Here is a 20,977-nt window from a genome sequence, read left to right on the forward strand (position 1 = left end):
GAAAATTAAACTATCGATTGTATCACAATATCGAAAGTTGTTATGCCTATGGTCAAAATGTTTAAGATTGAAATGTCGATTGTTTAAAATATAGAATGAGTAAAAATATCGATAGCCAATACAACTCTATCTAAGTTGTAAATATCAGCATATTTGAATGTCGAAAATTAAAATATCGTACATACAAATCTGCTTTATTTATTACTCCTTTCTCTTAATATCATTTATTTTACATAATATAGTCATTTTTAGCACTCGCCGGCCGCTACCGCGGCACGCTCGCTTAGCTCGCCCGGCTCATGTTCAATAGGTTAGGATAGGTTAGTATTGTGTTAAGGCGCGAAGCGCCTCAACTGAGCGAAATAGGAGCTCCGCATTTGCGGAGCTCCGTCGACCCTGTCACGTGATAGTTCATACATAGGATATACGATACTCTGTACTTCGATATTTTGGACTTCGATATTTATATCTTTCGATGTCACTTTTGCAGATAAATACATTTTATATTCGACAATATAAACTTTCGTTATTTTAATTTTCGATATTTCGATACAGTCGATATTTTGAACATCGACATTTTACCCGTAGGTATTTTAACTTTCGATATTCAAATATGTAACCCCTACCGGTTCTACCTAGAACAGCTATTTAGAATCTAGGTTCTACCTAGAGGGCAAGAATGCATTACATAATGTACCACGCATCGCATACCTACCGACCTGGGTCGTTAAGAAGGCCCTGTCATCAAGTAATCTACAGTATCGTCGATAGGAACGGCTGTCTAACCTGGTTTCTACTGTTCTTACGGAACAATTTGTAGTTCTGTGGCTGGCTTTACATTATAAGTATAAGTACTCTATTTTGACGTATCGTTAAAAGTACTTAAATATTTTTAATTAATTTTTCTAATACTTAAAATTTTAGAATGTTCTTATTCATTTGTTCTATTGGTGATACTGAATTACATATAAAAAATGAGTACTTTTTGAAATATGTTTATTCCAAAGAAATTTTCAGTTTAACATATTGGAATAGATTCCTACTTATAATTTCTATTTTCAAAAACAGCTTTTAAAAAAAAATACGTTTCCAAATGCACTCAGAGACTAAAAAATTGTATGAACCCTGCTACATTTTATTAGTCTATCATTTTCAATATATATATCCATACTAATATTATAAATGCGAAAGTGTGTGTGTGTGCGTATGTTTGTCCGTCTTTCACGCCGTAACGAAGCGACGGATCGACGTGGTTTTTGGCATAGAGATAGTTTATAGGCCCGAGAGTGACATAGGCTACTTTTTATCCCGGAAAAATGCACATTTCCCGAGGGAACAGCGCGCGATAACCGAATATCATGCGGGCGGAGCCGCGGGCAAAAGCTAGTATATATATATTAATCGATTATTATGTACAGGTGCCGCCGAAACAAGAATCCGTCGATGTAATACAACAACCCATGATAGTAGGCACCAGTAATGACAACGCTTCGGTTATTATTCAAGAACCCATTTTACAAGTTAGCATAAGTATATTTTAATAACTGAGCATCACTAAAGATATACCTTTATATACTTCATTTTCGATGATGGCAATTCTGACTTAAACGATATAACTATTTATTTTATTCAATTTACGTACGTAAATTTTTTTTTAATTTCTTTCCTAGCGTGAGCCCTAATACGGCTTGCTAGATCGAACTTGGTTTTAAAAACTCTATCGCACAAACGTGTATAGAGCCACGTTATTTTGTTATGAGGATTAAAGTTTCTATCTATCTATCTGTCTATCACAAAGGTGCACAAAAAGTTGGCCTTGTGAATTGTATGTAAATGAATAGGAGGGCATGGTTCTTTCTTTTAAAATTTAGCGTTTGTAAATTTGTAAGTACAGGTCTCTCTAGTGGGAGTCGAACTCGTGTCTTTTCTTTCAGTGTGATCTTTGAAATATTGTTCTGATGCAGGTACAACAACCCACGATGCAAGTGCAGCAACCAACTCTGCAAGTTCAGCAACCGACTATACAAATGCAAGCTCAGACGTTGCAGGTATTCAATAATCCATTATATTGCTCTTTTTTTTTTTTTTTTTTTTTTTAACTTTAGCACTAAATACGCTCAAACTTTAATAAATTCAAACTCAAATTATTGATTCTTTCGATATTTTGTCTTAGATGCAGCAACCTACGTTGCAAGTTCAGCAACCAATGTTACAGGTACAGCCTATGGATGTACAGAATATCTTAACTTCGCAATCTGGACAACTCATTCTTCAAGGTAACTTATTATAAGGGTTTATTTATTTTACCCTGTTGTTTTTGTTTTCTTTTGGGTCAAATCTTACAAGTTAATTTTAATCCACTTCCAGTGGTCGTATTGACTTGAAACTTAGTACACATATCGTCACTACTTTGAAAAAATCTCGTACCTCAAATCAATACGTCAGCAAATTTGACCCTTAAAGCAATGTTCATTAAGTTCAATCGGAAAGATCATCGATTTTGAGATACCAGCTTTTTTCAAAGTAGCGACGATATATTGGATGATAATGCAAGTACAGTGAACAAAAAGTACAGTCAGCAAAAAAGATTTTAACGAAATTTTCAACAGAAACTTATTTTCGTTCTAGACACATTGAAGGACGTAATTAATGACTAACGGGAAACAGAATGTACTTAATAATACTCACACTAAGCATTGTTTGCAGAAAAAACCATGACATCATCGCCTGCACAGTTTGTGCAACAACCCATGCAAATCATTGCTACCCCCGGCACCTCGCAAGGTAAATAATTTAACATGACCACTAAAAAATTAATGAGGGTTTCCTGACAGGCGAAATACCGCTAGATGGCGTTAGTAGGTATCGAGAGGTCTGCTTGACGTTGCAGTCTTGCTTGCGATTGGCTCATTTAGTTATATTTAAATCAATCATATACACGGTGTTTCAAAAGTACCCGTACATCTTAAAGGGGGTTAAATGGTCCCTTATAAAGAGTCCATTTACAATATTTAAAAAAACCGTGGTATCACTGTATGACTTACAGCAAAAAAAAAAAATCAAATTTCAGTAAAATTAAAGAGTAAACTACCCAGAATATGTACATGTAAATTTTTACGGAACGACAAAGACTCTTAAAATAGGTATTACACGTCTGTTAAACATCTATGCTAACTCCAGTTCCGTTTTAATAATTTACTTATTAAATTTTTACGGTTTATTTAGTAACACGATGAAATAATACTTTTACAGGTCTTAGCTACATAACACAGAATATACCAGGAAACATGATGCAGAAAACTATTATTATAGTTCAGGGGCCCACAGGAGGTGGTCCTCTCACTCTAACGGTATGTTTTATACAAACTTACATAAAACAACATGCAGATTTAAAATAGAATTCAAAATTTGTAAATAACTGGTCCAATTGATCGAAACCGCGTCTGATGAATATCGTGGCGTAAGAACCAAGAAGACGTATACAAAAAATTACAAAGATTACAGCTAAATTGTAATAATCTTTATCCCATTATCTTATCTAGTCTCATTCTTGTTTGATAATCGAACTTTTTATCGTGCCGTCCCGTTCACGCTAATAATATTTTTTGGAGATTAAGAAGAACGGTATGATACGAACTTCGAGTTCCGGAGCAAATAACACTTTTGTATACTTTTTTAACTTTATAATCTGTGATGTGGTTCTTATGCCAAGATGTACGTATTTATATAAAAATATCATTTAATATGTATTTATTTAATCAATCTATCGGATACGTATCACTTGGACCATTCTTAAATTTGCTCCTAAATACGGTATTTGACTATTTTTTATTTATTGTATAAATTAAAGATTGACAATGTATGTAAAAAAAAAAACAATTTTTAAGCTAAGTTTACATATAACAGAGTTTAAGATTTGACAGAGAAACACATACTTGCATGAAGTCGCATGCAAGTAGCGTCATACTTGCTGCATAGAGGAAAGCGTTTTAGAAAGAGACAGAAATATAGATAAAAAAAAAACATTATAAATCCATTTTTCAACCGAATTATTTTTTCTCTTCGTTAAACGTTGTCCGTTTATCTATATTTTCATAATAATATGACAAATCCAGGAGTTGTCAAATACCGTATTGTTAAAAAATGCTTTAGAGGTAACTTTTAACAATCCGTCACCACTTCAAAAAAGCTCGTATATTAAAATCGATAATCTTACTAAGTGATCTTTATTCAGATAACGTAAAGGTTCTGTTTAGTTTGAATATTGATTTGAGATGCGACCTTTTCACATGAGTGTCGAAATATTAGTCCTTAATTTACACTTTACGTAAAAGGTTAACAACCCTGGCGGACTGGACGAGGCGACGTTAAACAGCCTAATAACCCAGGCCACAGAGGCGATAACGCAACAGCAAATAATTCAGGTTACGAACGTCTAAGAGCTGTAGCTTTTGTCACTAAAATACTAATATCGTTTCTTTTTCACATTAATTTGTTTCGCTATCATTCAGTTGTATGGGATGGTTCATTGTAAAAATTTAAAATGAGAACAGCTGTTTAAAATAAATCGCCGGCGTCATTTAAAAAAAAACATACTAAAATGTCTGAGAACAGCAAATAATTTAGCTCTGCCTGATGATAATGATGACTATGACATCATGTATCTTATAGCCAACATTTGGCACGCAGCGCATTCGTGTAGATTACATTCAAGTTCAAAATTAACTGGACTGTAATATTTCGTCGCAGTAAACGTACACGTGACAATTTTTAATGTTTCAAATTAGTGACAGCGACAAAAAACTCCAGAGTTTATACTCAGCACCCCCTTGTGTACATTAAATCAGATGAACCGCCCATACAATAATCACTCATTAATTCTCATTTAACTGTAAAATATTTTCATTTTGGTATACGCTCATTTCATTTGTAAACAATACACATCTTTCACTTCAGTTTCGTTGCTTCGGTTTTCGTCTAATATAGGTAATCCTTCGCCATTGCTGTGCACTACTCACACCCCCTTTTGTTTAACTTTATCCTTCATCTCTTTCTTTTTATACGATTTAGAAAGAGACTCTTAAGTGCTGTTGATATTTTGTGTTCGTAACATATAATCATCGCTTATATTCACTTTCAATTGGTAATGTTATTTTTTTTTAATTATTTTAAAATAGTTCGTGTCAGAGTATCGAGTGTTTTATTGTTAAAATACTTTAAAAAATAAAACGTTGCCAATTGTTTCATATTAATGTTAAACACTCTCTGCCTGCAATGCCATAGCGCATCAGTCATGCACGCACTATGCTAACCAATGTATCAATGTCTAGACGAACTAAGAATAATTTCATAAGTGCTAGCAATTTTTTAGTTATTTTGTTTATTGCTACGAAGGCAACGAATGTTTGACATTTACATAAAACTAATTAGCTGTGTGCTTTACCACGGCATTTCACAATTATTTACCAGAAGAGGTAAGTTATCAGTGTCAAAAGTAGCGTTACGCTATAAATACTTTGCTGGTCTGGCCCCACGTCTTCTGTTACCACTAGTTTTAAACGAAGTCCTGTGAATCTGGTCTCGTGAAAGAAACTCGTGGCCACACTGCAATGTGGTCGAAAGGTGGAGGTAAATATTACTAGCGTGATAAGTACGGCTTTAGTATTCAATCACGAAATGAAAATAACGAAAGTTGAAAAACTAGGTTGCCGAACATAACTAAGCATATAGCTACTTTTGACGCTAACCACATTGCAACGCCTAATGCTAGGTTTACACGAGCTTAGTACTTGTCATTAGTGTAAGTGATCAGGGACTTGTCTGCAGAGTGATAAGTGACAAGTAGCCGTCTACACACACATTGGTGTTAGAGAATAGTATTAGTAGTTACAAGACAGCGCCCTGGATTACCGCAGTCGACACGTTTTAAGAAATGTTTTTAGGCACTTTTCACTTGACATGATTCACACACAAGTGACAAGTATGAGTAGATTTTAGATGGGGGTAGGCACTTGTTGCTAAGTAAACAGGACCGGCTTCACTGGCACTTGCAGTTGCACTAATACTTAACACTTGTGCAATATGTGTTTACACACATCTGACAAGTGTAAGTGACAAGTACTAAGCATTAGCTACTAAGCTCGTGTAAACCAAGCTTAACCTATAAGTGTTTGTGCAGAACTCAGGAGTGATACAGTCTACACAGAGGGTGATAGTCAGTCAGCCAACGCTAGTGAGCACATCTCAGCCTATCACGGTCGTTAAGACCGCTTTAGCTCAGGTTTATAATGTACATATTATGCACTGCTTGGCTGGTTGTTGTAGAATGTGTTCGTCGACTTCATATCGTCTCAAAGCTGAAAGGCAAAGATGTGAAAACGTAATGAACAAGCATAAAAGATAGTAGCATTGTTTGTTTACAAAGTGAAAAAAAAAGTTAGTTGAAAAATGCATGAAAACAGTAGATGATAAATTTGTTGTCCATTTTAAATATTGCAAGTGAATTGGGTAGTAGGTATCTTGGGTAAAAAAAAAACAATTTAGTCGGTTAGTTATATTATTAGAAAACATTGGAGACGTATTTTTTCTTTTGTCAATCAAGCAAAAAATGTCAACGATAAAGCGCAAAGTTAACCATCACGCCGTGGCGCACGGCGTAATGTCACGCGGAACTTTAACTAAGAAAAGATATGGAATTAGATTCGTTAAAATCTCAAAAAATTAAAATTAGAGTCAAGTCGAAGATTTTGTATATGTCTTCAAAATTTTTAATTATTGACAAAAGAAAAAATACATGTCAAACATTTTCTGACAGTCTAATTGACCGACTGATTAGATTTTTTTAGGTCACTGGCCTATTTCGTTCGACCCACTTGCAGAAGTCGGTCGGATTTCATAGTATGGTATGTGTACGCTGATTGGATGATAATGCAAGTACAGTCAATAAAAATCACCATTGAGCTTAAGTTTGTTAAGAATAAAAAAAACTTAGCTAGGCTGAAAATAGAGGCTGTAAGATTAGTATTTTTTCAATCAGTATTATATGGTGTTGGGAAATTGCAATCGCTTGGGCATAACAACGAAATGAAAACTCTAGTGCCTTATTCGATGTCGATGTAGTTATATCAAAACAGAGCGTAAACTGACAATTAGAGCCACAGGTTTTGCTCAGTTTTTGTATCATTTATCGATGTCGAATTGAAAACTAGAAGATAGAAGATAGTAGTAGCATGATACTAGTATATGTTAAAACATTCATAAGGCAGTGGTCATTCAATGCTTTGTAGTTTTTACCACATGACTAAATACTCCACAGAGATGTAAAGCTTCATAGCTATACTTTTACAAGACAGGATATGTACCATCGCAAACCGGAATTGTTGAGCCACTCCTCATTGTTCTTAATTTTGCCGTATTATACATACTCCTAGTAAATATTTTCATTATAATGTGGAATAGCATTAGACGGCCAAATTACGAAGAGAAGCAAGTGCTTCAATAATCCCTATTTGCGACTGCGTGTTTGGCAAAAATTGTCCACCGGCGCAAACCAGTTTGTCCACGGGTGCACTGCATGCGATTGTTAGTAGTGTTTCGATTGTAACTCGTAACGAAGTTCTGTCAGTGCTCTGTCACTCTATTTAGTAGACTATCTCCTCAACGCAGTCGTTGACGCGCAATGATTCTATCCTCTTCGGTAGTTGGCACTCCAAAATGTACTGTGTGACTGCTGCTTATACCGTCTGCGGTGGTTTTGCTAGTAGAGGTGGATATTTATAGGGATTTTGGAATGCGAATGTCGAATCTGTTACGTAGTACTAATATGTAATTCGCGGCTCTGTGGGGTATTGATTCAACTATTTCTTTAAGATGCTGATAAACTTGAGCATTTACTTGTAATGAGCATTCTAGCGAATGTTACGTTACAGGTAAAACCTCGCAAAAAGCGAGCATTCTAGCGAGCACTCAAGCGAAACGAAGGTAAAGCTTCGAGGTTTTTGCCGGGCATCCGTCCGACGTCATGAATGGGTAACGCTCACGAGCGTTTTTCCCGCCCGTTCCAGTGTGTTATGAATATTCATACGATAACTATTTGCGTCAACTTCTGATACAAGTAGTTTCACTTTTTAAGTGAGTAATCATCCTTGTATTAGTAGAAACGGGTCATCTTTCGTATGCATCAATATTCAAAACACACTGGAACGGGCTTGCAAAACGCTCGTGAGCCTTACCCGAATAATAAAATTTTTGAGGAGCATTTACTAGAGCGGGCTCTAGAACAAACGTGTAAGTATTTGTATCAATGTTTGGCTCTGCTTAGGTCTGCTCGTCGTTCAGTTAGACACATTTAAAAACGGCCAATTCTCGATGTTATGTTACAAGTGAATGCTCAAGGTTATCAGCACTTTTATTGTTCATATTTCAATTTATAAAATAAATAAATGACTTCCACAGAACGTCCCTCAATTGACAGCAAGCCAGCAACCAATCATAACGACGCAACCGCAACCGCACAAGGCGCAAATAGTGAATCAACCGATGGTGGTTACACAGAAGCAACCACCGGCGCTTATAAGCACGTCAAACAGCAGCCAAATAGTTAGCGGCCCGCAGATCATACAGGGCAATCAGCAGATAATCGCTGTGTCGAGCAACCAGCAGATTCTAATGAACACTCCTATAAAGCAAGGGGTGCATAGAGTAGTACAACAGCAGAGGCCGCAAGTGAATCAGACCATGACCAGCAATCAGACTGCACAGGATGATAGCAAGACGAGTGTTATCAAATCGAATGTCGTCAATGTACAGAAGCCAGCGCAGCAGCCTCAAATGAGGCAAGTTATTACGCGGCAACCCGTAATGGTGGGCAATACCAAAATTGGTGATCGTGAAATGGTGGTCAACCAGCCTGTGACACCTGAGGTAAGAAAATAAGTATGGATTATTTTTCTTAAGTATGTATCTAATTTTGTTTCAACTAAGTAACTACATATCTGTTCACTCACGAAGGCCCGCCCCTCCACAGCTAAAATTATCAATATGCACGAGTAAACTCGTACTTACACGTTGTCTTAGTCTCAGTGTGCGTGACTGACGGTACTCTTGCGACTGAGGGCACGTTCGAGCTACGCACACATAGTCTTGTCGTACGGATACGACTAAAACTATAATTATAAAATGTGGAGGGGCGCGCCTTCGTGAGTGAACAGATCTGTACTCAAAATGTCGTTGTGTAAAGTGTCCAATAATTAGTTATCTCATATTGCTGTGCCGTAACATGGCGTCACATATAACTACTTTTGTGTAATTCCATCCTTACTGGTAATGTGATACCCAATAAATTATATTACTCTATATTAATATAAATTTATAAATAATAATCTAAATTTCACGGTGGATGCAAGCCGCTGCCAACCGAAGCAACTGGAGGTCTATGGGGGAGGCCTATATCCAACAGTGGACGTCCTACAGCTGAGATGATGATGATGGTCTAGAGTCCTATGTCCACCATATTGCATCCACGGCTGATATATTAATCTTGCCCCCTTTAGAAATGGGAACAAATTGTTATTACCATATTATACCTTTGTTATAGAAGCCACAAACACCAGCGGCTCCTAAGCCGTCCGCGACACCGCCGCCTCCTGTACAGGGTACTTCCCAACCACAGACCGCGCAAGACGACACGCCGTGGATATGCCATTGGCGAGGATGTGGCAAGTCAGTATAGAATCGTAGTATCGTGATCTGGGTCGATCGACTTTTTCTAGTACCTCGTTGCCATGGTTACGTCCCCTGGACAACTCTTTAAAACTATGAGTTTTTATATGTTTTCTGTGGTTAAAATTCATCAACAGTAGGTATGTTTTTGTCTTAGTTACAACAAGCCCATTATTTTATGGACACTAGTGTTTACCCGTGGCTTCGCACACATAAAACATTAGATTCAGCAGCTGAATTGAAATTTTGGGATTTTTAAAAATTCCCGTGGGAATTCCCGAAAATTAAATCGTGGTTTCATTGACGTATGTTATCGAACAGAAAAACAACTTTTAAGCTACCTTTACATATAAAAGATAAAGGATTGGAATAAGATTAAACAGAGAAAGACTTACCTTCTAAGTAGCGCCATAGCGGGAGAAAAGTGTTTTAGAAAGAGAGATATACAGTTTTTTTTCAAGGAATCACTATAAGTCCAATTTTCAACCGAATTAAATTTTCTTTCCGCTAAACATCGTCTGTATATCTATATTTTCATCATAATAATATGGCAAATTCAGGAGTTGTCAAATACCGTAATGCTATAACCACAAGTGATCGAAGACTAATGTTGAGTTTGCCTCCCGTTCCAGAACGTTCCAGAACGCGTCGGAAGTGTTCGCTCACGCGGCGCACGCGCACGCCACGGGCGGCGCGAGCGGCGAGACGCCGTGCCTCTGGTTGGACTGCGATCGCGTGCCGCGACGTACATTCGCACTGCTCAACCATCTTACCGATAAGCACTGTTCACCCCAGGTAACCAATAGTTTTCCGACCTCTCCAGAACGTTCTAGAATATCTTTGTTACATTAGAAAAAAACCGGCTAATTAATACCGGGTGGGGCCTTTAACAGGAGCATATAATTAAAACTTATATCGTACTCGCCAAACTGAACGACATTAGCGTAGCGATTTTTTTTTTATAATGGAGTCTTTAGATCTACGACATCCTAGAGCCCAATTGACGTCGCCTGTCTCGCTGCAAACATCAAAAACCTTCAAATAAACTTTAAAGTGTAATAGAAATAAAAAAACTAATTATTTTAAAAAGTCGCTGAACTAATGTCGTTCGGTTAGAAGAGTGCAATCTATGTTTTAATTACTTGGTCCTGTTAAAGGCCCACCCTGTATATACTATCATTTTACTTCTCTTTTTATATGCTCGAAAATTTCAACACTACATACCTTCTATTGTTCGATGTCACCGCTCATCCACTCCGTTCTTTGTAGGCTCTTAAGGCGCTGTTCAATTCCCGTCGACATGCTGCCGCAGAATCGGAAGCTAGCAAGCCAGTGGTGCTCGGATACCCACCGAACGCGGCACTTGCGGCATTGAACAAGCATGCTGCTGACATGTTTAATCCTAGGGAGCTCATGGTAAGTCACTAGTCAGATTTTAGACAGAAAACCGATTTCCAAATCCAGTTTTGAGGACCATCTATAAATTACATAACACCAAGTTTGTTCATTTTAAATCACTCCTTACCTTTCTCACACTTATTAAAATATAATGTTTATTTTTTCAATTAGATACATTGATATTTTATAAGGAGGTTTGGGATCCCATAGTAAGTAAATGGATACCTGTCAGGGGCTCCCGCTCTAGCTCTGCCTCTGCATACTTTATAAAGAACAAATTAACTCTAAGAAAAATCAACTTTATGAAGCACAAATTGTAAAGTGATTTTTTTTTGAGAATGTTGAAATAATAATCAAAATACCACCAACGGGACTTATTACGCTAACACACACGAGTAATATTTACCTCGACGTTTCGGCAACATTACAGTGGCCGTGGTCACGAGTAGACTGAAATGTGGGGTGTCAAGTCTGCCTAGCAACGCGAGTCCTTCGAACTACCCGTACTTGATCACAAAGAGTACCGGCACTCGTATCGCGAACTACCCGCAGTTGGTCATTTTTATTTGTCAATATTACTCGTGTGTTTTAGCGTGATAAGTCCCGTTGCTGGTATTTTGATTATGAGTGAAAATCGCGAAAGTTTAAAACGTTATACGTTTGGGCTCCACAGAAAACCAGCGTTACTGCACATAATGTGCGGCAACACATGCTGAGTGGAGACCCTTTTTGGTATCCTGCCGTGTCACCTAGTAACATAGTTTTAGTGCTAGTTCTAGTCTTAGTTTTAGGTGGTACTTTTTGGAGCCAAAATAAACTTTTCTTTCTTTCTTTTTCTTTCTTATATGTTGAAATAATATCCAAAATAACAAAGCTAGTGACCGACGTCTAGGTCTTAAGTAACTACGTCTGTTAAATAAAGTTAGGACTCAGGAGGGAATGTAAATGTGCAGTCCAGTATATACACTTATATATAACATTATACATAACCTAAGATAAGATTTAGATTTATTTAAATTACAAAAAACAGGGCACCTAAAAATATAAATGGCTTACTTTTTGTATCGTCCAAGCTGCACCGCTTATGCGTAAACAACCTTATAATAGATTATGCTTATGTCATGACATGAATCGGATGAGTTGACAGGGTCGCAGCCAAAAAGGGTTTATGTTCCTAGATTTTAATTTAAACTTTACACTTAAAAGTATTTGGGGATCAATTCATATGGATCAGGGAATATGCAAGCATTATTAGTAGAAGAATTTTTGAATATCTTAAAAGATATGAAAATATGGACGTTTGAAATTGTTAATTAGACAAGTGACGTCATGCGACACGACGACCATAGAAAGACCGTACTAAATTTAGTCTTTCTATAAAAAAAAATTAAGCTTCATCCGCTCGTGTCTTCCTTATTTTTAACAGATATTTATGATCAAAGTAGCGACCACACCGCTGCTTAAATAACGGTGACGGCACGGAATCGCCGTGACGTGCCGTAAGCGTCACGTTTTTTTTGCATTTCCACACCGCTGCTTAATACAAGCAACGTCAAATATCGTAAAATTCTGCCACGTACAGGTTTCTTTTCAAATATGAATAACTATTAAATGGATTAAAAAAACTAGATTGGACTTTGAAAATTAGTGGTTACTATTAAACTTATTTTTCATTTTATTATTATTATTATGTTTGTTTAATTGAAAACTTTTTGAAGGTGGTTAAAAATTTCATACAAAAAACTAGTAGGTAACTTATTTTTATTGTATAGCCAATCATTGTTACATTGTAATAAGAACCAACCAAAAAACGATCTGACAGTTATAATAGTTTATACAATGTTAAATGTTTCAAAAGTTCATTGACCTATAATTAATATTACAACACCATGTACTCAATAACGACGGTATTCGCTAAAATTATCTCTTCGAAGTGTGGGGTATCATTACGTTCCTTTAGCCGCGCGAGTTTTTCGAACTACCTGCACTTGCAATTGAAGAGTGCAAATCAACAACAACCCGTATAATAGTCCATTGACCCGTTGGCTACGGCCCTGCCCGGCTCGTGACGTCACTAACGTAACCGTAACTTGTCCGTTTCCGTCCAGCACCGAGCGGTCAGTCGCACGCCGGAGCAACTGGTGAGCACTCACATTAACACTTGTGCGTTTGTGTTTGTCCGTTTGTCACTATCATCGTGCATTAGGATTATATACCGTTCCGAATTTATAATAAAAGTCAATGACCTTTGGTATAAGAAAATTCTGAACGGATTATAATTATACTTTTTTTTTCATTTCCATCAATATTTAGTTTTGTCTATATTAGTTCATCGTATAGTTCATTATTGCGTGTATTGAATTGTCATTACCTGTTGTATCTTTTGTTTGTCCTTGCTCATTGTTTGGTCCATTAAATGAGTCATCACAGTTTATGTCCATGGTTATTTTTATTGCTCTTTTATTTGTGTTGAACATTTAGGGGCCATTTATTTATTTGGGTTACGGTTTATAAAATACAGCCAATCAAGCAACAAGAATGAAAGCTTTGGCCAGTTTTGTTTATTCTTATACAATCCTCGATTGTTTTTTTTAAAATATATTATTTGTATTATATTATTTGTGTGAAGTTATTATACCTATCTCAAATAAAAAAATGCCCCCAACGGTATTGTATATTTTATAACTTACTGCTAAACTCATAGACGTCAATGGTTAGTCGTATACGAGTATTCTATGCGTACCTACAGTATGTCAAATAAGTGGTCTTTCAATTTTCATACAAATTCCTAACTAATCAAAGTGTTGCTGTTGTCAATGCTAATATTTTTTAAAATTATAACTCCATCGATGCATAATAGTATTTTATGCAACTGTGTCATAATAAGGGTCATTGAGACACGAGTGCGAGTTTAGATACGCATGAGTGTCTCGATGGCTGATTATGAATAGTTGCATACATTACTTTTTCTACGAGCTCAAACATAAACAATTAATAAATAATGAATACTAACATAACGGATAATAAATGATTTTTTCGATTTTAAAGGTAGCAAATTACTTCTCACATTGCCGGCTGGTCATAATTTCTGTATCACTTAATTCACCAAAGTCATACATTCTCACAGATAAAAAGTCGTTTAAATAATGATTAACTCTTTTATTTCTTTCAATTTTCAAGATTTCCGTGCAAAAGCAAAACAAATCCCGCTATTTTTAAACGTTTTTTTTTTCACTAATTACAACCTTTTCGGGAACTTTTTCGAATACAGCCAAATTAAATAATGTTGAAATATTAAAATTTAATAATAACTGTAAAATTCATTCATTGTCCGTTATGTAAGTCTTCATTATTCAATAATTGTTTATGTAAACATATCTTAATTAATCTATAAAATAGAATGGTTGAAGTTTTTTTGTTTCTTTGAATTCCCGCCATTTGCAGTGCGAAAAAGAACATTGTGAAACGTTTCACAATGAAATGTCAAAGTTGCGATCACACAATGCACCTCATTGGGTTACCGATAGCGATATCGTTAGTAGCACATTGTTACTACGCGAGTACAAATGTGTTTGTTGTTTAATAACCTTTGTTGCCCAGTACATACTGCGCTACACCTGTACCCCTTAAGAGCGTTTATACCTGCTGAGCTGGCAACGTTGCATTTTTAGTTTTTCTCGATTATTCCATAAAAATTGAATGAAAATTTAAAATGTTTTCTGATAAAACAATTCTTAATATAAGTTAATGTGTCTACTCCAATAATTATTCGTGATAGACTTTTATATTCCTTAAAAACGTTTATTCACCTGGAAACTCACGTCTTAAATCGAGTTTAGCTCGACCGGGCTAATCCGTTTCGTCTTCGGAGCCGGGTTAATTATACTCACGGTAGTTTCATGTTTAAATGTTTATTACCGGTTTAAAAAAAAAAAAGTATAACGAATAATTATTCCAGTAAACACATTAACTTCTATATTAAGAAGTGTTCTATCAGACAACATTATTAATTTTCATTCAATTTTTATGGAATAATCGAGAAAAAGTAACAAAAATGCAACGTTGCCAGCTCAGCAGGTATAAACGCTCTTTAGTCACTGCCCGCAAGGAACCATAAAACTAGAGTTCAAAAACCACCACCATTCTGCTTCGAAATACAAAGCACTGAAAATTCATAATACTCTCTCACCCGACTTATCCGAGTACCCGACTTAATACAAAGCATGTCAGACCACTTCTTTGGCCGACTGTGTACAAGATTATTATTTAGTCCTGGAGTAAGTGTGACCAACTATCACTTTATCATGAGGCGGTGAGAGATGTGAATTTAAATTAATGTGAGAGATTGATGTCTACTCCGCCTCTATGAAAATGTACCCTTTCAACAGCGCGAGAAAATCGCACGCATCTTAATATCTCCACGCGCCTGTTAGGGCTTGCGCTAGCTAGCGCGGCTGCACGGAGTAAAATAAAATAAAAAATAAATAAAATAAATATCATGGGACACTTGACACCAATTGACCTAGTCCCAAACTAAACAAAGCTATGGACACTAGGTAACGGATAAATATACTTATATAGATAAATACATATTAAACATCCAAGACCCGAGAACAAACATTCGTATTATTCATACAAATATCTGCACCGGCCGGGATTCGAACCTGGGACCTCAAGCTTCGTAGTCAGGTTAGAGACCACTTAGCCATCCGGTCGTCGAGTGGGCGCACGCCTGCGGGTGCGGGTGCAGGTAAACTCCGTTAGCTCTGTACATACTATTTTTTAAAAGGCGTCCACCCGATCCGCGCAAACCGTGTCAGCTAGCATGGTCCCACACATACTTTCAGTTGTTCAGCTAGTCATATGATAACACTACAGTTAATTGACGTCTTTGATCGCAATAGTTTGTGCCTTTGGCTTTGTGTTGTTTGTATTGCACGCTATCATTAATAAACAAAATATGAATGCGATCCATTGCTTACCAAGTTTACTATGACAACTGTCATTGTTTGACAGGACGAGAACGAGGGGCCTGTCACGAAAAGCATCCGGTTGACCGCTGCTCTTATTTTGAGAAATATCGTCATCTACTCCAATACTGGGCGACGGTAAGTTTAAAATGACCGCTACCTATTTATTCTCACTTGGTTCATGATTCCAGCACCAGCATGATTGTAAACTTTCTATATTCATATAATCCTTGTTCACAGTCAACTCCGTTCCTATGAGGCCCACCTGGCGACCATCGCCCTAAGCAGCGTGGAGGCGTCCCGCACCATCGCTCAAGTGTTATACGACATGAACAACATTTGAGAAACGTAACGGGCCGCGAGCCCCCGTCTAAGACTAAGCATAATCTCAAAAGCCTTTCTATGAATGGCTGTAGGATGGAATCTTATTGGTTGACGTTTGAAAGATGCAAAATGTATCTATCTCTGTTTAGATTATAAAATAAGTATAAAGCATTCTACCGCAAATTCAAATGAGAATAAATAATAAAACTGATCTTTTGTTTCGACATTAGCAAACTAGCTGTAGGCTCCGTTTACACCAGTGGTGTGCGAGGATGTCTCGCGAGGAATGTGTTTTTCATGAACCAATAGAAACGCTTCATTACCTCACCTCGCACAGCACATCTCTGGTGAAAACGGAGCCTAAGTGTATGTTTCTTTCGATTTCATTCAGTGAGAGAAAGAGTCAAAAGTTTGCATAATTTAATTTTGAACACGCAGGGACGTGGTTTTTCTAAGGCTTACTACTATCAAGTGTGGTTGGTCAAGTCGAGTCGATTTTGAACTGATATCCAGTAAATTGGTAACCAGTTTAATAATGACCAGCCTATCTCCTGTTTAACCGTATAAATTGTTTTTTCTCAAACATGCTCGGAAATGTATGCGTTAATGTCACGAAATGGAGGCATGAAGTTTCTCATTTATGGCTCCCTACCACCTCCCTACATAACTTCTTGGCCTAGTCCATGAAGTATGTATGAAAATCCATTATTGTCCGCTGCTCTAACTTTTTAAATTTGCTTACTAACATTAAACTGACAAAGGAAAAATTACAGACAGCCAACCACCACTACTCTGTAAGCATTTGCGATATTTCGATGCGATGCGATGCATGGATGGATGGATGGTTGGATGGATGGATGGTTAGACGGATGGACGGATGGACGGACGGACGGACGGACGGACGGACGGACGGACGGACGGACGGATGGATGGATGGATGGATGGATGGATGCATGGATGGATGCATGGATGGATACATGGATGGATGGATGGATGAAGTATTTCCTCACATTGTTTGAGAAAAGCACTATACAAGCCTCGGCCAGAACAGGGATTGCTGGACTCGTTTTATCCGGCCTCGTCTCCCCGAACTCGTCCATCAATCCCTTACTTCATGGCCTCTGCAGTAATGTACTAATTTTAAATTGTCATTTCTAACGAAAATGTAAAGTGGAACTGAATGTTAAAATTTCGCTGCCTACTTTCTTTTATTTGTCTTTTCTTTGTTTGCTTTGATTGTGATGCTTAAGAGATTTCTTTGAAATGATCTTACTCGTGTTTATGCTCTATATTAGAAGTAAAACTTATTACTTAATATTTATAAATTCACTGCCAAATTACGCTGTTGAATTCAACGTTATTTCTTTTCTTGTCACTATTTCTTTATTTAGGTATTTTATGATTACGAATGAAAAGGTGATAGCAGCTGAAAAATCCAAGCGCTAATGGGTTATTTGCTAAAGTTCCTTGGCCAGTTCCTTTATTGGGATTAATCGCTGTAGTTCCTTTCTCAGTACAAAGAAGGAGAATTGTTTGGATGAAAAAAAAGAAACCAAAGGAACTACTGGGAGTACTAAAAGACTTAGTTGTAATAAGTAAGTAAGGAAGGAAGGCACTTGCAATTAAACAAAAGCGAATAATCTGTAAGTACTATTAGTATAATTGAAATATTCTGTAAAGTATTGTTAGAAGAATAAGAGTAAATTTAGTTTCTAAGCATTTAACGTGTGATGACATGTGTAACATTTAAGATGTAAATGGAGAATAACTTAGTTGAAAATAAATAATTGTAACATGACTTTTATGGTTTTTGATTCGCAGGATTCCTTTTTAGTAGTTTATGTATATCTATATCTGTCCGTAAGTACCGTTGTTTGTTTCCGTTAGAAATTTACCAAGAGCTTTGAATGAAAACATCGTGAGGAAACTTGCACAAACTTGCGAAGCTTTTTAATGGTGTGTGTGAAGTTCTCAATCTGCACTCAGCTCGTGGGAACTACGGCCCAGTAGGTACACAGGCTGGTACGTTGACGATATGATATCTCTCCTCTCCGTGGTACAGTGGAGGAATAAAAAGGTTGACCTGAGGCCGTATTGCCTAACGTTTGTAACGCTCGCGAGCACCAGAAACGTTTAGGCAATACAGCCTCAGTTTTCAAATACATTCATTTACACGTTGCAAGCACATGTTACCTTTTTCAACTGTGTAACAGATACATTATGACGGAATAATATGTCATACTCAGGTGGTGAACCTTTTCCTTCCGCGACTGTACTTCACAACAAAACTGTTGAACAAGTTTGTCGGGTATGGACCCGAAAGGTTCAAATGGAGCCCTATGGCTGTCGCCCCCAGGTCCGTCTATCCGTCGTCAGTCACAGGTTTGACAGCCAAACGGTTAGAGCTACAGTCCTAAAATTTTCACAGTATCCATCTTACCTAAAGCCGTACAAATTGTAAATTTTTTAAAACTGTTTTAAGAGGCGCTCCCAAAAAGTCAAAGGGGAAAAAATATCGACCTACACTTTCGAGTGCGGTATTTTTGTTTAGAGCTCGTTAAGTAGATAAATACTGTATCTTTTGTTTCAAAATATTGGAAAACAAGGGCACGAAAAGCTACCGAATTAAACTTAATTTTTAAAAAATTTTGTTCCGATGAAAAAAAATGTTGGGTAATTTCTTATCAATTGAAAATTTATGATAGGACTGTTTTTAAGTATGAATAAATAAAGATCTCAGCTTGCTATACGTCGGTGGGAAGATTGTCAGATGTGTCAGATTGTCAAATAAACTACGAAAATAAAATTCGAATTTCAATCCTACTAATATTATAAATGCGAAAGTTTGTGTGGGTGTGTATGTTTGTAACTCCTTCACGCTAAAACGGATGGATGGATTTGTATGAAATTTGGTATGTAGACAGCTAGCTGGAATAACACGTAGGCTACTTTTTTCCCGATATCCCCACGGGATAGGGATAAAACCTCAAAATAACAACCGCTTGGCTTATAGTCATGGAATTTGGTAGCTGTACGTCTGGAATAACATATATTTAGGCTACTGTTTTTCCGATATTCTCACGGGAAAGGCACAAAATCTTGGAATTTCAACCGCGGGGTTTAGAGTCAAAATTTTAGCCAGTTGTTCTGAACACAAATTCAATGAAGACCACGATATAAATTTTGGGAATTCCCAGAGGAATTTTGTAAAATCCCGTAATTTCAATTATACCAAGATCGAATAGTTTTCGCGTGCGAAGCCGCGGGTAAACTGTAGTAAGAGTAAGACCAGATCTATTGGTTAACGCAAGCAAAGCAAAGGAAAATGCTAGTTAGATATGTTGATTCCGCTGCCGCTCTGAGCTTACTCAACCCATATCTCATTTAGCTTTGACAGATATTAAAATCAAAAGTCGCAAATAAATTCTTTAGGGCAGAAACGAAAAAACAAGATAAATGATTTGAATTAAACGTGAGTTTATTTAATTCCACGAAAAAAATACGTTGAAAAATTGAATTTCCGACGAAATCATCATACTGTTCTTTCTTAGCATTATTTATTACACCTTTCCAACAAGATGAAATGAGAAATTGAATGTAGCGGACGGATATTTAAATTTGTTGTGTAGTACCTTGTAGAACTAAGAAGCTAATAAAGTTTTTTTTTAATAATTTATTGGGCCCGCGTGGGAACTATAGCCCAAGCCCTCTTGTTCTGAGAGGAGGCCTGTGCCCAGCAGTGGGACGTATATAGGCTGGGATGATGATGATGAATTTATTGAATCAGGGTTTAGGTACTTCGCGGAGATCCATATCACACTAATATAATAAATGCGAAAGTTTGTAAGTCTGTTTCTTTGTTACTTCATCACGTGTAAATTGCTGAACCGATTTAGGTGAAATTCGCTATGTAAATAGTTTGAGTCCCGGGGAAGAACATAGGATAGTTTTTATACCGGAAAATTGCATAATTCCAGCGGGATAGTGAAAACCGATTTTTACGCGGACAGAGTCGCGGGTAACGGCTAGTCAGTAACTAAAACAACTACTTACTTTGCTCAGCCACGACCTAGCGATAGCTACGTCTATGCAAGAAATGTGTGTTTATACAGCTCCTCCACCTTCACGCTGTAAGAACACACAAATGACATAACTTCAACTATCATGCATCACCACCACACAATGACGGGTTTAGACCTCAACCAGACCTCCATACATGTTTGGTAGTGGTGATAGTTGGGTTTGTGTGATTTGTGTGTGTTCTAACGGTATGAGGGTAGAGGAGCTGCAGGAACACACATTTGTTCCATAGACGTAGCTATCGTAATCACGGGTGAGCAAAGCAATTGCTTTATTTAATTGAAAACTTTTTTTAAACTGTACTACGCCGTAAATATACAAAACGATCAAACCGAATACCGGCGCGTGAACCCATAACTCGCAAACTTTTCCAACCAGTATATACTTAATGACGTTTTAAATTCCGCTTTAAAACGATCCGCATCCCAAACTTTGGACCGCATCCGGTTTGTGGATATAACTCTTTTAATCCTTCCGTTTGCGTA

General features: G+C 37.0%; 1 protein-coding gene across 10 annotated transcripts in view; it reads left to right on the forward strand.

Annotated features, from left to right (window-relative positions):
• The window catches only part of Bap170 (Brahma associated protein 170kD), a 37,188-nt gene extending 18,978 nt beyond the window's left edge, over positions 1-18,210 (forward strand). For 5 of the 10 annotated variants that reach the window (XM_074098508.1, XM_074098514.1, XM_074098512.1 and 2 more), the window contains 14 exons: positions 1,419-1,520; positions 1,965-2,048; positions 2,174-2,276; positions 2,707-2,784; positions 3,253-3,350; positions 4,335-4,424; positions 6,179-6,280; positions 8,455-8,922; positions 9,596-9,720; positions 10,353-10,515; positions 10,990-11,136; positions 13,227-13,259; positions 16,135-16,226; positions 16,329-18,210. In XM_074098508.1, coding sequence (XP_073954609.1) covers positions 1,419-1,520; positions 1,965-2,048; positions 2,174-2,276; positions 2,707-2,784; positions 3,253-3,350; positions 4,335-4,424; positions 6,179-6,280; positions 8,455-8,922; positions 9,596-9,720; positions 10,353-10,515; positions 10,990-11,136; positions 13,227-13,259; positions 16,135-16,226; positions 16,329-16,431 — 1,788 coding nt within the window. In that variant the 3' untranslated portion in view covers positions 16,432-18,210. The remainder of the gene's footprint in view (positions 1-1,418; positions 1,521-1,964; positions 2,049-2,173; positions 2,277-2,706; positions 2,785-3,252; positions 3,351-4,334; positions 4,425-6,178; positions 6,281-8,454; positions 8,923-9,595; positions 9,721-10,352; positions 10,516-10,989; positions 11,137-13,226; positions 13,260-16,134; positions 16,227-16,328) is intronic. The other 5 variants (XM_074098513.1, XM_074098516.1, XM_074098515.1 and 2 more) reach the window with 5 other exon arrangements.
• The last annotated feature ends 2,767 nt before the right edge of the window (positions 18,211-20,977 follow it).

This window comes from Choristoneura fumiferana, chromosome 15 (genome assembly GCF_025370935.1).
Source record: "Choristoneura fumiferana chromosome 15, NRCan_CFum_1, whole genome shotgun sequence".
Taxonomy (NCBI): Eukaryota; Metazoa; Arthropoda; class Insecta; order Lepidoptera; family Tortricidae; genus Choristoneura; species Choristoneura fumiferana.